The sequence below is a fragment of the Salvia splendens genome, chromosome 17, assembly GCF_004379255.2.
Source record: "Salvia splendens isolate huo1 chromosome 17, SspV2, whole genome shotgun sequence".
Classification (NCBI taxonomy): Eukaryota; Viridiplantae; Streptophyta; class Magnoliopsida; order Lamiales; family Lamiaceae; genus Salvia; species Salvia splendens.
In genome coordinates, this window is record NC_056048.1 from 27676355 (window position 1) to 27693226 (window position 16872).

Genomic DNA, 16872 nt, shown 5'->3' on the forward strand with positions numbered 1-16872 from the left:
CGCGACCCTAACAACATTGATTCAAAAAATAGAAACATTTGAAACGACATGAGTTTTAATGCACAATTGGTAAAGTAAGTGAAAAGAATTGGTAGAGTAAGAGAGAGAAATGTGGGGGTCCATGTCCTAAAATAGAAAGATTCTAAAATTTCTATTTTAAGGAACGACCCAAAATGAAAATAGTTGTTGTTTTTAAAAAATGGAGGGAGTAATATCTTAACTGTCATTATCTAAATAATTCAGTCATGTACTCCCTCCGTCCCATTAAATATGCAACATTTGTTTTTCGGCACGAGATTTTATGTAGTGTTGATTTGTGAGTTAATGAAGAGAGAGTAAAGTAAGAGAGAGGAAAAAGTAGAGAGAGTATTGTTTCTATTTTTAGAAACGTTTCATTTTTAATGGGACAGACCAAAAATGAAAACGTTTCATGTTTATTTTTAATGGGATAGAGGTAGTACTTTACATGTATACATGAGTAGTTGATTGACGAAGTACACATGAGTAGTTGATTGACGAAGTAGACGAAAATTATGTGGTGTGTAGTTTCTGAAGTTCAAATTTTAGCTTTCATATTGGAATTCAATTATAGATATTTTTAACTATATGGTTATCTGTAAAAATTAATAAATTTTCATCATACATTTGTGGATAAAGTAGCAATATAGAATACCCAATGTACACTTAAGCTAGTTAACAAATTTTCATCATACATTTGTGAATAAAGAAGCAATATAGAATACCGTACACTTTGACTAGTCCATATGGATAATTAAGTTATCCACTCTTAGAAGTGTCAAATGGTTTGAGCCAGCCCAGCCCAGCCCAGCCCAGCCCGATACAGGCTTGCCTCGAGCCGATAATTTGGGGATCGGCTTGATCAAGCCAACGAACGAAGCAGGTTTGGTTGGTTGGAATATCAATCGATAAACCTAGACCTAGCTCAACTTAGGCCCATTTCATAAGTGAATTGAGCTGATTACACATAAAATTAGTTCTTTTATTGCATTTTTTAATTTCTTGTGTATTTTTTAAAACTTAGTATTAAATATTACTCCCTCCGTCCCATAATAAATGACATACTTGGAGGATAACACGTGATTTTAGGAGATGTTTTGGGCGTTAGGTGGAGAGTTTCTTTCAAAAAAAAAAGAAATGTGACATCTTTACCAATTCTTTTCACTTAGTTTAACATTTGACACTTTCTAATCTACAAACCCAATCATAAGCTGCAATGACTTGTCCAGTTTTGCATAACCCATCTATCAAGTGCAGAATCATAACACCATTAGGCTCGCAAACTTTTAAATCCAGAACCTTTTGGAATAATTTCACAGCTTCCGCCTCCTTACTCTCTAAAAACAACCCTTTAATGAGAGTACCAACTGTCGTGACATCTGGTTCGTAACCGCTCTTGAAAAAGAAGGCCATTATAGCAAAACCAGAGTTTATATCTTTCAAGTGACAGCAACAGTTAATTACAATACTCAATAGTGTAACAATTAACAGGGAGCATTTCATCGAACACATTAAGGGCAAAAGAATACTGCTCAATCTTTACACAAACACTCATAAGATTGTTGTACACTAGAATAGAAGGCTCATGCCGCATATTCTTCATTTTTCCACAATTTAACAGCATCATCTAATTCTTTAACACTACTGAAATCTATCGTGCGCCGCTTAGGTTGAAAAGCCTTGGAAGAGAAGAGAGATAATGGAGGAGAGAGAATACCCGTTTTATTCGAGCATAGATTGAAAAATCCTCTTCCATGAACGAGATCGATTGCAGATACAGCAGCCCTTCTGCTCATCTTCAGGTGAGATTGTAAGTTAGGAACGGGAAACAATTGGGAAATAAATATAGGCATATATACTTAATTTCTTATTATCTTTTAATGATAAAACAATAATCATTTGCATCCTATTATTTTGGTATTAAATAATCTCAAGATTCTAAGTTATAAAAATGAATACATGTATATATACCTAATTTTTTAGTGTTATTATCTAACAAAATAAGTAATTCTCATCAAATTATTTATAATTTATAAAATTTTAAGTTATAAAAGCGATTGCATGTACATATACTTAATCTATTAGTATTATCATCCAACCAAATAATTATACTCATAGCCATTCCATTATTTATTATTAAATAATTATTTTGCATAAACCATCTATCAAGTGTAGAATCATAACCGCACTAGGCTCGCAAACTTTTAAATCCAGAACCTTTTGGAACAATTTCACAGCTTCCGCCTCCTTTGAACATCCACAGTGGGACGGACATCCGACGGACTTCTCAAAAACACTTTCTGTCACGTCATAAAGACATCTCACTGCATTGTCACGTCATAAGGGCATCCCACTGCACAATGACGGACATCCTGACGGACATCCACAATAATAAAAATTCACGGCATCTAGTTCGTAACCACTCTTAAAAAACAAGGCCATTATAGCAAAACCAGAGTATATATCTTTCAAGTGACAACAACAATTAACTGCAATACCCATTGTGTAACTATTAACAGGGACACCCATCCGAAGCATTTCACCGAACACATTGAGGGCAAACGAATACTGCTCAATCTTTACACTAACACTCATAAGGTTGTTGTACACTCGAATAGAAGGCTCAGGGCGCATACTCTTCATTACTCCAAACAATTTAATAGCATCATCTAATTCATTAACAGCGTTGAAATCTATTCTGGCCGGCTTGGGTTGAAAAGCCTCGGAAGAGAAGAAAGAGAATGGGGGGGGAGAGAATACCCGATTTACGAAGCAATCGATTGAGAATTCCACTTCCATGAACGAGATCGATTGCAGATACAGCAGCCCTTCCGCTCATCTTCCTTAATCGGCGGGTGAGAATGAGAGTGAGGAAATGGAATTAATTGGGAAAGACACTGTTTGCATTTAAAAACACAATTTGTTCGTCCCAAGAGTAGATGCATATTCAAATTTATGTTATTACAATGATTTTTTTTAGAAATATCAATTGCAAAAAAAAATTTACTATAAAATATAAATATACCACCTCCGTCTTTTGAAAATACTCACGTCCACATTAAATGTCTCATATTTGATCGGTGCGTGTTTTAAGAAATTATTTGACTTTGTGAAAAATTGGATAGAAAAAGTGAGTGGAATGTAGATCTTACTTTCATGTACTATTAATTTTGTACTAATAGAACGTGAATAAGAATGAGTTAATGGAATTCAGAGTCCACTATAAAAAATGATAAAAATGAGCTGAGATATTTATTTGGGACCATCTAAATAATAAAATATGAGACGTTTAATGTGGACGGTAGGAAGTAGAAACTTTTGAAAATGTTAAAAGTACATAATTAGAAAAGTAAAGGAGAAGAATTGGTAAAGTAAGTAGAGAAAAATAAGTAAAATCAGAGACCGAAAGAGAAAAGATAGTATATAAGTCTAAAATAGGAAGTTTAGAAAAAATATACATTTTTAAAAGAAAATATTTTTGGTTCTAAGGGAAGCGGTAGTAAAAATTTAAGATAAGCACACATAAATTTATGTTAAAACCAGTAATAGAAATAATTAATATATAAGATTAATATTTGTGTGTGTTATCCTAGTTGAATTAGTCTTGGGTCTGGTTAGGCTTCTGATGGGTCTTAGTGTGGACTGAGCTTGAGTTTGAAAAAGGCTTTGTTATAAGCCCCTTCAATTGGGCTAGACTTGGGCTAGATTTGGAAAATGCTTCAATTGAAACCCGCTTCAATTTATAAGCCCAACTCAGGCATGCTTCATTCATTGTTGGGTCGGGTCTTGACCGTGCTATGGTGGATCGATCCGACAAAGTTGAAAAGTTTATTCACACCCCATGTCAAACATTTAGGTGGTGTTCGGTTTATAAGATAAAATAATATCAAGATACAATCAATGATTGAGTTGTGAGATTATTTTAATCATAGGGAATTCGTTATGACTAATTATCCTATGATTATCCATATATGATTGAATTGTGGGATTGAATCTCATTAACCAAACACATTATAAATTTAGAGTATTAGCCCAAGATTAACTATACAACTATACTTGTACGAATTTGAAGAAATTTAAAGAAAAATATGTAAAAGTAATTTATAAAGTACAAGTTATTTATTTATGTATTAATTTTACCATAAAATGTGATTTAATTGATTATTAGAATGTGAGACTTATTTATTATAATTATATCAAAATGACCGTATAAGATATTTAATGGCGGAAGATATTGTGTAATACATCTAGCCAAATTTTTAGTATTCATGATCCCACAAGTTACTTGTTTGATTTATTATTTTTGTTTATTTTTAATTTTACAATTTTTTTAAAAATTGATATATTTAAATAGAAAATACATAATTAAAATAAAAATCGCATAATTTTTCAATAAAAAATGGTATGTCTAAATGTGTATTAGTATACTAAAATCTTAACACTAAAATCATGATCTGACTTTAATATATTCACTACTAGAAAACATAATTACAAATGCTATTACAACAAAAAAAAGTAAGAAAAGTAGAAAATTTCATAAACATGAAAAAAATATATAAGTCAAAAGTAAACAAAAATGCATAAATGAAAAAGAAATGGAAGGGAAGTACTCTATTGTAATATCACCTGATTATCATGATTTCTCTTTTTATTACTCCATATATCATAATTATCATTCGGGTTGTTTAGATTAATAGAATTAGTTATCGCTTATGCCCCAAATATTTGAAACTATAATTACTTTATAACCAGATTTTTACAACAATTATTAAAATTATGAGTTATGGGTTGGATAGGAAATTAAATCACAAATTTTGTTAATATTTATCTCAAATTCAATTAAATTTTGTAATATTTTAGAGATAATATTAAGATAACCTTGTTTAATTCAATTATGCGTTACAACTACCCCATCTGTTCCCTCGTAAATAAATTCGAATTTTCCCGCCTTTCCCCCTATAAATACCGCCCTATCCTCCATCACTCTCATTCCCTTTGCTTCCATCTCATTAGAGAGAAAAAAATGACTTCCTCGTCGTCTCTTCCGCTAGTTTCCCAATGCACCGTCTTTCCCGACCGTGCATCCACTCTCGGCTATCTCAAGCTCTCCGTCTCCGATCTCCCCATGCTTTCTTGCCACTACATTCAAAAAGGCTGCTTATTTACTCATCCACCGTTTCCGGTGTCGGAGCTTGTCTCGCGTTTGAAGCGCGCCCTCTCCGCCGCGCTCTCTCAATTCCCGCCCCTTGCGGGGCGACTCTCCACCGATTCCCAGGGGTATGTCTACATAGCTTGCAACGACGCGGGGGCGGAATTCTCGCACGCCTACGCCGGCGATCTACACGTCCAGAATTTGATAGGATTTTGTGACGTGCCGGAAGATTTCAAGCAGTTTTTCCCCTCTGATTTGACGGTGAGCTACGACGGCCATTTCCGCCCAATTTTGGCGGTTAGGGTGACGGAGCTTGCCGACGGCGTCTTCATCGGTTGCGTGGTCAATCACGCCGTCGTGGATGGGACTTCGTTCTGGAATTTCTTCAATAGATTTGCGGAGCTCAGCCGCGGAATGAGGCGGATTTCTAGGGCGACGGACTTCAGCCGTGCATCGATTTTGTTATCTCCGGTGGTGCTCAGGCTGCCGGAGGGTGGCCCCAGCGTCACATTCTCAACCGATTCGCCGGTGAGGGAGAGGATTTTCCGATTCACCAGAGAATCGATGCAGCACCTTAAATCCGTGGTTAACGCCCATAGCCCGGTTGAGATTTCGTCGTTTCAATCGCTTTGCGCGCTGCTCTGGCGCGGGATCACCCGCGCCAGAAAGCTTCCAAAGGCGAAAATGACGACGTTCCGGATGGCGGTGAACTGCCGCCACCGGCTCGAGCCGAGACTCGAGCCGCTCTACTTCGGGAACGCAATCCAGAGCATCCCGACGCAGGCAACTGCCAAGGAGGTCATGGGGAGGGACCTCCGTTGGTGCGCCAAGCAGCTGAATACAAGCGTGTTGGCGCATGACAATGCCACCGTGAGGAGGTACGTGGAGGGGTGGGAGCGGGACCCACGGGTCTTCCCGCTGGGGAACTTCGACGGGGCGATGATCACGATGGGGAGCTCGCCCCGGTTCCCCATGTACGAGAATGATTTCGGGTGGGGCCGGCCCATTGCGGTCCGGAGCGGCCGCGCCAATAAGTTCGACGGCAAGATTTCGGCCTTTCCAGGCCCCAATGGGGACGAAACCGTGGAGTTGGAGGTGGTTTTGGCTCCAAACACTATGTCACGCTTACTGTCTGACCAGGAATTCATGCAATACGTATCGGATGACTAGTCACCATATTATCAATTATTATATCATCTAATAACGAAACCAAGAGTCACCACAGGAAGAGAAGAAGCCACATTAGTGGTCTCGCATAAGTCAACAAGTAATCCTGAGCACGTAGTCGCTCGACGTTCTATTCAAACGAGGACTTGTCTAGCTTATGTAAACAGTTATGTTTAGATTACATTATTAAAATGTATTTCCATTATTGAATAATTAGAGTCTATCAACATAATTTAAAGATGTGTTCTGGGTTTTCTTTCTCGGTTCTTTCTCGGAATGAATTTGAGTCGAACCGCATAAGGTTAGTTATTATAAATATATTTTTGTATTCACTTTTCCAATCAAGAAATACAATAATCTTATTACTATTGCTCTTTAGTTTCTATAGTTTTCTCGTGAAATCCTATGCTCTCTTCGCGAAATAATCAAACTTCCATACATGTAATTGTAAATAATCTCCTGTTGTTCTCTACGGTGCATCGGCGTCCGAATTAAATGTAGGAAGCTTAAACTCAACTGGTGCTTTCATCCTGATTCTTGATGCATCCATCACCACAAGACATGTCCGAATCGAAAGACCCCTGTGAGACACGATCGATGATTGGTTAACCAGGTCATGGCGGCAATCAGTAACCTCATCTAGGGGTGTCGAAACGGGTATCGGGTAATTTCCTAGCCGACCCGATACCTGGCGGGTATCGGATATACCCGCTACCCGAACGGGTATACCCGTTAGTCTCGACAATTACCCGATTGTTTATAATTATATTAGCGTTTTGTATATCTATCATTTAAAATTTCAAATAAGCGCTCACAACATTATCTTTTTTTTTTCCTTTTTTATGAGTTAAGTTTGTTTAACTTTTATAATCTTTTAATTATAGTAACACTTACACACATACAATAACATACTAACATAATTTTCAGAATCTTCATTTACGTATATTATATATTCAATAATATTCTAACATATACATATATTAATACAAGGTTTAGCCTTTGGATATACATATATTGTGTGTATATATATATATGTGAATGATTGATAACTCATGTTTGGACTTTGGATTTTTTTTAAGGATGAATTCATCTAAATCGAGGATACTTATGGATGAACAATTGAGCATATTATGGCAGTAATTAGTTTCGAAACATATTGAACATAATATGACAGTATATTATGGAGTAAAATATACAAATAACAACAATATTTAAGATTTAAAAATAAAATAAAACAAAAAAAATGGTCGGGTCGGGTACCCACGGCGTCGGGTGCGGGATATCCGACTCAGATATCGGGTAATACCCGACACAGTGCGGGACGGGTATCGGGACTGCCTCTAGGGCCGAAATCGGGTGCGGATACCCACGGGTACCAATTTCGACACCCCTAATCGTTTACCACACCAAAAATTCGGTATGACTCAAAACCATATCCGACTTAGATATCGGGTAATACCCGACACAGTGCGGGACGGGTATCGGGATTGCCTCTAGGGCCGAAATCGGGTGCGGATACCCACGGGTACCAATTTCGACACCCCTAATCGTTTACCACACCAAAAATTCGGTATGACTCAAAACCATATCTACACCTTACCAAAATTTATTGTATAATGGATTTTTGGTATAACCAATCAACATTCATTCCATATAGTTTATAAACATTTTTAGATGGCCATGATTTATCTACCCAAATTTATACAATTGACTAATGTAGAAAAATTTGTCCAATAAAAAGAGCAAAACAAAAGAAAATAAAACTGTTAAATTCTTAATTGTGGATATGTAATTGAAAAGGTGGGAGAAATTGCATATGGTGGGATTAAATAAAAAGCTAAATAAGATGAATTAGCAAAGAAGCTCTGAAGCTTGACATATTCAGTCACTCTGGACAGCTAGAAAACACATCCATCCATCTGTTGAGGTGTGCATCATTGGTACATATAAAAGGGACAGAGAGAGAGAGAGAGACGCTATAATGTTACAAATCTGGATGAATCGGGATCTCAAAATTCACGGGAAGAAACCAAATACGAATATTGAAGACTTAGTCGAACCTCAGACAAAGCTTCCCGTTGCAGTATTTGCCAAAATGTTGCTGAGATCTCCAAGTAGAGTTATCCAAGATTGGAATATCACACGAAAGCAAACTCTCTCGAAAGATCTTTATCTTCAGCTACCAGCAGCAGTAGGCACAGCAACTGGCTTCGAGTCTTCTGCCTTGTCGTGTTCTTTGTTAAGCATCTGAAATCAATTTTCCAAAATCTCACCAATAGTGAACAAAGGAACTCAAACCACAAGCCTATCTGTGCCTATTTCAGGAACATAGCAAAACGAGCTTTCGTGTGGCTCATTTTCTCATAGAATAACATGTAACCTTGGTATTTTCTAAACTACTAGTTTAATGAATTTACCTAAACACACAATAATTCTTACACAAAAAACATAAATTTATTATCATACATGAAAAGTTTACTTCAGATATCTTAAGCTAGGTTTCACTCCAAATTGTTTATTCAGGATAAAAAGGCATTGTTCCAACATATAATGATACTTTAAGTCTTTAACTTTGTAAAATCTGAATCGAAGTCGCAGTTGCTATTTATTACTCCAACAAGTTTAGAAGATCAAACAAATCAGAGTGTATCCTATTGTTAACAAGGTTGGAAACTATCATAATAAAACAAGACATGAGAAGAATTTCTTACCTTGTTATTGATCAAATTGTGGAGAGCAATCACACTTCTGATAAGAGATGACAGATATATGACCAGCATCATGTCATTTGTTTTCACTATAAACAGAACACAGGTCAGAATCAATATTAGAACAAAACTTGCAAATGTCATGAAATAAATAAACATTAACTAACGCCCATCTGTTTTACCTGCAAAAGCTTTAACGAGTTCCAACACATTTAGGTTGGGCAGAAGGTTGAACACATCCTGCAGATATTTGGAAGCATTTCAAGACATTACGATATCATGTACATAAAATACAGAGATTAAGAGCTGGCAGAAAAGGGAAGGAAAGAAAAAAAGAAAAGCAATATGATATCAGTAGTATAAAATACAGAGATTAATCACACTAATACCTGGAGATGGTAGAGGATTTCATGATTCAGAGGGAGTTTCCCTTCAATAACCAGATCAAGATAACTTCGAATCTCTTTCAGACGTGCATCCAAACCCTTTAAAGCAGCAAGCTTTCCAGTCACCTGCACATAATAGAGATAAACATGCTTATTCAAGAAAACATTAACATCAGGATAATAAAAGGCTTTTAGGGCTAAAATAAACCTCTGTAGCAAGGGTGCTGATAGTTGTGTCTTTCACATCTCTTAACAAGTGTTCCACTCCTACATAACGACAATAGAAAGCATTAGCAGTTTTAGTTGAACAACAACCTGAACTATTCGGTCCAAAGGGCTAAGTAAAAAGGCTGGGAGGGAATTGGAAATAAAGCATCCTATGAAGATGAAACAGCAAAAGCAAGAAACATAGTAAAGGCAAGTTTCTTTTGAGGTGTGCATACCAATTTCTTCAACTTCGTGGGCAGCAATTTCTGAAGGAACATGCACAAAGACCTTTTGGCTTTTCTGAGTGGCATTCTGCAAGAATATCCAAACTATTAGATCAACCTACTCGAAATCAGAATAAAGTTTTTTCTTTGTAGCCTTCAGTTTTCCATTCTTATCATCGAATATCTTGATGGATCAATAAACACACAGCCATTTTGGCAGTACCTCTTTAACTTCCTCAACAGCATAATATGCTTTTGTAGGTATTCCGAGCTCTTTTGGTTGGACATCAATGATCACCAGTACAGGAGTGGGAACATAGCTGCAATAAGAATTGACAACCAAGCTGAAAGAAAAGATAAGGTAGATGGGGAGTTCCCATTTCAATTTTATCTAAATAAACTAAAAAGAGGGAAAATGAATATTACTGGGAGAACATAAGAATATAAGTACAAAAGACGAGAAAATTCAAAATAAAACAGTTAGAAAGCAACTAATAATTTTTGGAAGTTTTTAAGTTTTTGGAAGTCAACAATCACATTTCTTAGCAATACCTTCTGGGAACCAAATTACAGCTGTGAAACTAAGGATATGGAAAAGGATAAAAACAATACAAATTTCATATTCCTCTCAGAAAGAAACAAAATTTCATAAAAGAGATAGCAGAATAAATTCCACTATTTTTAAAGACTAGCAGTGCCAATTCATCTATCAGGACTAACAAAAAATTAATGTATTCTTAATTGCTAGGCGCTAGCTATGCCATTAAAACACAAACAAGAATCAGCAATTGCCAGGCAGCTGACTGATGAAGATAAAGTTAATAAAGAACAGCTTATTTGGGAATTCAGAGTCTGAGACAGAAAGCATACTCGTTGAAAAGTCCATGAATATTAAGATCGTTCTCCTTCAGCTTTGGGCCTGTGCTATACCAACCAACAACATGCTCTTTTGCTGACAGAAGCAATAGACACATTATAAGCTCGGAGTTGAAATACTGAAATTAGTTAATCAAAATCAGAAGACTTGGAATATCACATACCATTTATTCTTCTAAACATGGAAAACATTGAATCGTGGTAATTGTGATCGAGAAACCAGATGCTAGGATCTCTGTCATCTTCTTCAAAAGGGACTGTTTGTACCAAACAAGTACATTAGCAGATGCTGTTACCAGAACTTATACAGAAAAATGACACATAATAAGCCGTGCGGGGCAATCAATAAGTAGTTCACAGTGATCAATGACAGCTAATTCAACTACTATTCGGAATTTCTCTGAAAACTCCTTTCCATTCCATCTCGATAACTAACCAACAGTGGCAAACATTTAAACATTCAAAGAATGCTTTACAGTCATTAATCAACATCTAAATCGTATTCGCAATCCAAATCTGATACTATTTCCAGTGCCATTCAAACTCCTTACCCGCATCTGCTCTAATGAGATCTCCAACTAATTTACAGGATACCTAACATAGAACCCAAAATTAAATCCAACATAGAACCCTAACAATTAATCTTCAAAACAGGAAAACTGACCAGCGTAGCTGTTGGTGACGTCAACAGTGCCCTTGAAGGAGCTCCCGAGTAGAACGCCGACGACGCGCTTCCTGGTGTCACGCGCCACCCGATTGTAGTGATCGACGATGCTGAGCAGCACGAGCGGGTGCACGACCACCTTGTCGATCGGACGCGAAGAAATCTGCTGCGATTTGATCACATCCATTTCGAATTCGCAACAATTTTCGACTCACGGTTGCTTGAGCAGGGGTTTTGGACGAAAGAGGAATTTGGTCTTCCTAAATTGCTTTCTGTATTTTGATGGCAATTAAAATAAAATTAAAATAAAAAATGAGGCAATTTGTTGGGTTAAAGAGATTTTCTTGGGATGGGCTTCGTAGATATTGGGCTTTAGTTCTATTGGGCTAACCTCGTGAAGCGACACTTCAACTTAATAACCCAAAACATTGATTGTGGTTTTTTTTATAATTCTTATTTGAGTATATATTACTCCCTCGGTCCCACAAAGATTGTCTCATTTTTTCATTTTCGTCTGTCCCATAAAATTTTTCTCATTTCATTTTTTACCATTTTTAGTAGTGGACCCCATATTCCACTAACTTATTCCTACTCACATTTTATTATAAAACTAATATATAAAAATAAGACCTACGTTCCACTAACTTTTTCAATTAACTTTTCTTTACATTTCTTAAAATTCGTGTCCGGTCAAAGTGAGACAATCTTTGTGGGACGGAGGGAGTATTATTACTAGTATTCTCATCTTTCATAAAATAATTTCATTTATAATGTTAAAATAGGAAAGAAAGAAAATTTTCGATCAAATAAAAAGACAAAAAGTGGGGAAAATTTTTCTTAAATATAAATGTGACTAATTTTGGTGGATGGACCAAAATAAAAAATAAGAATATTCTTTTTTATCAATGAAGGAATACTTTATATTATTATTATTATTATTATTATTATTATTATTATTATTTTAATTATTTTATTCTTATTTCAAAAAGAGAATCAATAAAAGTTCCTCTAGTCTGGTCATACTTGATCCCCAACCTTCAACGCGAATTGGATAAATCAGGTGTCACAGACTCTAAAACAATAAGAAAAACTATCAAATAAAATATTCTCCCTTGATATTATATAGTAATTTTCATTTACTAGTATTGTCAATGTGATTTACCTCATTTCTAAGAAAGACTTAGCATAAATGAACGAAGTCTAATTTTATGGACTTGCCCAAATAACTACTAAGTACTAGTACTAGTACTTAGTTTTGCATAGTGGTGTTGATAATATATTAGATGTTGATAAACTTAGGATAAGTCATAGGTATCAGCGGAAGGATAATTTAGTTAATAAAATGATTCATCACAATTAATAATTTGAAAATTTGAGTCATCTTAATCAAATGAGTGGTAATTAAGAATTATTCTCTTCGTCCTTAAAAAATAGACAAACTTGTTAAATGACACAAACTTTAATATACGATAGGTAAGTAATAGAGAAATGAGAAAAAGTAAAAGAGGGGAAAATATAATAGAAGGATTGTTAGTGGATTGTAACATTATAAATTTATTTGTTGAAAAAATTATATGTTCAGACTTGTTTTAATTTTAAAGGAATGGCCAAAATAGTAAATCTAGTCTTTTTATTCTATGACGGAAAGAGTATTGTTTTTTAAGAATGAAAAGGAAAAATATTAGGGCTAGACAAATAGGGTGATTAGTCACACTCAACCAACCATAAAATATATACTAAAATTTGCAATAATTACAAGTGTGGACATGGTAGGTTTGGGCAGGTGAATTCTTATCATGACAAGTTGGCACATGACACCCACATAAACATTTAATAATTTCAAAACCCTCACCATTTTTTATTCAGCATTACCCCATCACATAATTGACATTCTCCTTACACAGTTGATTTAATACATACAGCAAACCAAATAAAACATGAAAATATGGAAATTTACAATATGGATTTGTTTTTCAGTCTCTCTCTCACACCATCATCTTCATCTCAATATTGTTTCTTCAAACAAATTGAATGATCAAAAGGGTCTGCTTTCATTGTGTGGGAGAAAGAACATTATCATTTGTTCTTGAATGGGATGGCTCTGATCACCACCACGTGGTATAGGGCAGCGAGGGCCGCCCCGATGAATGGTCCGACCCAGAAAATCCACTGCAATTTCATCGCAAGAAAACGATTGAGTCAGAAAAATAAAATATATCTGTTCACAGAAAATAGTCTTATTTTTTCATTTTCATCAACTTTAGTCTATAATTATATAGAATAAACTTTAATAAGATAGTCTCATTTTTTATTAAAAGTACTAAACTATTTTTTCAATCTGTCTTTTTTTGTTTTAGTAATTTATAAAAAAAATATGGCAATAACTTACATGATCATTCCAAGCTGCCTTTTTGTTGTAGATGATTGCAGCTCCAAGACTTCTTGCAGGGTTAATACCAGTTCCAGTAATAGGAATAGTTGCCAAGTGCACCAAGAACACTGCAAACCCAATTGGCAGTGGAGCCAATATCTAAAATAACACACAAAATCCAAAATTAAAATACACAATATATAAATTAATTTAATTTTATATTGAAATATATATATGCGCGCGTACCGGGACATGGGAGTCTCTGGCGCTTCGTTTGGCATCGGTGGCAGAGAAGACAGTGTAGACGAGCACGAAAGTCCCGACGATTTCAGCACCGAGGCCGTCGCCCTTGGTGTAGCCGTGGTTGACCATGTTAGCGCCGCCTCCCTTGGTCATGTAGAGAGTCTTGTGGAACCCCTTCACCACCCCGGCCCCACAGATGGCCCCTAGGCACTGCATCACCATGTAGAACACTGCCCTCGTCAGCGATAGTTTCCTCGCTAGGAACAGGCCGAACGTCACCGCAGGGTTGATGTGTCCGCCTGCAATATTCCACCTTGATATTCACAACTCTTTTTCTTTATCTTAACCTTCTCAATTAGTTACTGAGAGGGTCAAGTTCAAATCTCAGTAACGTTTTATTTTAAAATTAAATTAATTTATAACATGCCTATGGATTCAAACACTAGACCTTTCTGGTCTTAGAAATTACCGTTTTACTGCTTGGCCGACTCACACACTAAAAAATAAAAAAAATGTAAATTTTAGTTTTTAGTAAGGGTGGGTGGAGGGTTTCAAGTCAAGTCAAATTGAATTAAATCAAATCACCTGAAACTCCGGCGGTGCAGTAAACGAGAGCGAAGATCATGCCACCGAAAGCCCAGGCGATGCCCTGGATCCCGACAGACGCACACTTGGACGGGGAATTCTGAACGCCCATGACGGTCAGGATACTGATGTACAAGAAGAGGAAAGTAGCGATGAACTCGGCGATCCCGGCCCGGTAGAACGACCACGAAGTGATCTCACCGGGCTCGAACAACGGGGCGGGCGGGGGATCCTTGTAGTCCTTGTCCTGCGTCTGCGCGGCCGTGCCGATCGGCTGCCGCTCCGGGAACTTGTTGGCTCCCAATCGCACATCCTCCTCCTTGTTCTCCATCCCCTCTCTCTCAAAACCTCTCTAAAAACAAAAGCAAAGCAAGTGTAGGCTGTGATCAATGGTGGTATAGTAGTGAGTGATGGTTGGATGAAAGTGGGTGATATGTTTAAATAGAGGAATAGTTGTATGTGGGGCCCACTTGATGACTTCAATTTTTTTGATTATGATACAAACCGACCATCAATCATGCTAGAGTTTTTAATCTTTGGGATTAATTTGTATATATGCAAATTGTGGCTATTGAATTTTGGCTTGAATTAGTGAAGGCGACGTGGGGAGGGGAGCTGGCAAAAGGAGGTCCATCAATGTGTTAAACCTTCAATTTTTGGTGACGAAGAATTGTTGAATTGAATAACAATAGTGACGAGAGAGATCGCCGCCCAAACCACCCTTGGATTTTCTCTTTCTCTCTCTCTTTCCTCTACTAGCGGATCGAAGAACGGAACTCGTGGCGTCGAAGACAGAGGCGGGACAACGATCGACCCCAATTTCACCTAAATCCGACTTTATTTATGTTTTAGTATTATTAGTAAAACTGGAGAATTTGATTCACCTTGTACTACATAAAAGAGAAAATTTACACAAAATAGAGATTGAACTAATTTTATGGACGAATGAAATGAGTCGACGGTATATTTGGCGTTTGTTCATTTTTTTACCTTTACAAATACATTGAAAATGAAAAGGTAAATACAAATTAAATGAGACATTTCCAGAAGTACCTAAACTTCATCCACTTTTCTCTTTTCTAATAATTGTCTATATGTATTCAAGAACGCTCTAGGTGAAACTTCATCCAAATAATTAAAGATGAAGAATTCAACAACTAAGATGATGAATAGCAGTTTAGTCGATGTCCTTTATCTAATGAATAAAAAATGTGAATCATTATAACGAAATAATTACAAGGTAATTAAATAGATCATTATTATCATTTAAGCATAAAGAATTAAGTCCAGCATCATGGCTTAAATCGAGGTGGTAAAAGCTTGCATTATCAGATTTTACATTTAATTGTTTTGCAAATTGAGTTTGACGACTTTTTTAATTGAACAAGGCTTGATTTGAGTTTAAACTACGACTACATGTTTGAAAGAAAATAATAGCTAGAAGCTAAAAGAAAGAGTTTATTATACAATCATTGACATTTTTCAAATAAATTGGGAGGCTGCACAAGATGATTTATTAAAATAATAAAAATGTTGTGGACCTTAGGGTTTTAATTACATTGCTAATAATGAGAGGCTAGCTAGCTATTTCTTATTTCCGAAGTTCCAAATAATAAAATCATATTTATATACTATAATAAATCTACAAAATTAGTTCCTTTTCGTTTATCTTCAATAGTTAATTTATTTACATTTTGTATCATATGGCTCACTATTTTTTCCACCAAGTATATTTGAACTATCGCAAACAATTAAGTAAATTTATAGTAAAACTTTTTCATCATTTACATTACACCAATAATTTTTATTAATTAAGTTAGGTATATTTGTAGGAAAACGTGTGGAAATTGGAAAAGGCAAGGCCTTTGGCCCTTCACTTTGAGTAACCCCCACATTTTTTTATGTAGTGTCTTAATGCATGGATCTTTCATGTCTCCATCTCTAGCCTATATAAGGCATAGAGTTGTAGAGAGGAAGGACACACAAACAAAACATTATATCTTCTCTCTAGCTCTCAAGCATTCTAGTTTGCTTTTAAGAGCATTGTCTAGCTCGGTTCTCGGAACTCCATCAAGTTCGCCGGTGCCTAGAGGGTTTGAGGTGCTTCTACACGCTAGGAGGAAGTCGTTTTATCTTTGGGGGCAATACGTCATTCCGTGAGCACTAGCCAGGGCGTAATTTGTCTTGCAGAAAGAGGGCTTTCCTCGACTCGACTTATAAATTTGGTTTGCTTTATTTTCGTTGTAATTTTCATTCCTCTATTTGTTGCAA

At 36.1% G+C, this 16872-nt stretch overlaps 4 protein-coding genes across 8 annotated transcripts; 1 reads left to right on the forward strand and 3 right to left on the reverse strand.

Moving 5' to 3' along the window:
* Positions 1-1193: 1193 nt before the first annotated feature.
* On the reverse strand, positions 1194-2968 carry LOC121773632. 5 transcript variants are annotated; one of them, XR_006044820.1, is made up of 3 exons: positions 2779-2891; positions 2236-2390; positions 1194-1806 (listed from the first exon to the last, which is right to left on the reverse strand). XR_006044820.1 is itself a non-coding variant. In XM_042170527.1 (3 exons), the coding sequence occupies exons 1-3, from the start codon at positions 2855-2857 to the stop codon at positions 1602-1604; spliced, it is 375 nt and encodes a 124-aa protein (XP_042026461.1). In that variant the 5' UTR covers positions 2858-2968; the 3' UTR covers positions 1194-1601. The 5 variants fall into 5 exon arrangements, 1 of the variants encoding a protein (XP_042026461.1); XR_006044822.1 differs by having other exon boundaries at positions 1194-1814; XR_006044821.1 differs by lacking the exon at positions 2779-2891 and adding an exon at positions 2517-2630.
* A 2073-nt stretch (positions 2969-5041) lies between these two features.
* LOC121774572 (uncharacterized acetyltransferase At3g50280-like) lies at positions 5042-6340 on the forward strand. The gene has a single exon (XM_042171420.1). The coding sequence runs from the start codon at positions 5042-5044 to the stop codon at positions 6338-6340; it is 1299 nt and encodes a 432-aa protein (XP_042027354.1).
* Positions 6341-8162: 1822 nt separating this feature from the next.
* Positions 8163-11678, reverse strand: LOC121775155 (26S proteasome non-ATPase regulatory subunit 7 homolog A-like). The gene is made up of 10 exons (XM_042172157.1): positions 11403-11678; positions 10903-10995; positions 10733-10814; positions 10086-10182; positions 9875-9950; positions 9640-9698; positions 9435-9557; positions 9228-9285; positions 9049-9134; positions 8163-8584 (listed from the first exon to the last, which is right to left on the reverse strand). The coding sequence occupies exons 1-10, from the start codon at positions 11587-11589 to the stop codon at positions 8513-8515; spliced, it is 933 nt and encodes a 310-aa protein (XP_042028091.1). The 5' UTR covers positions 11590-11678; the 3' UTR covers positions 8163-8512.
* A 1558-nt stretch (positions 11679-13236) lies between these two features.
* On the reverse strand, positions 13237-15019 carry LOC121775498 (probable aquaporin PIP1-4). Its single transcript, XM_042172575.1, has 4 exons — positions 14602-15019; positions 14020-14315; positions 13792-13932; positions 13237-13571 (listed from the first exon to the last, which is right to left on the reverse strand). The coding sequence occupies exons 1-4, from the start codon at positions 14930-14932 to the stop codon at positions 13479-13481; spliced, it is 861 nt and encodes a 286-aa protein (XP_042028509.1). The 5' UTR covers positions 14933-15019; the 3' UTR covers positions 13237-13478.
* Positions 15020-16872: the final 1853 nt, after the last annotated feature.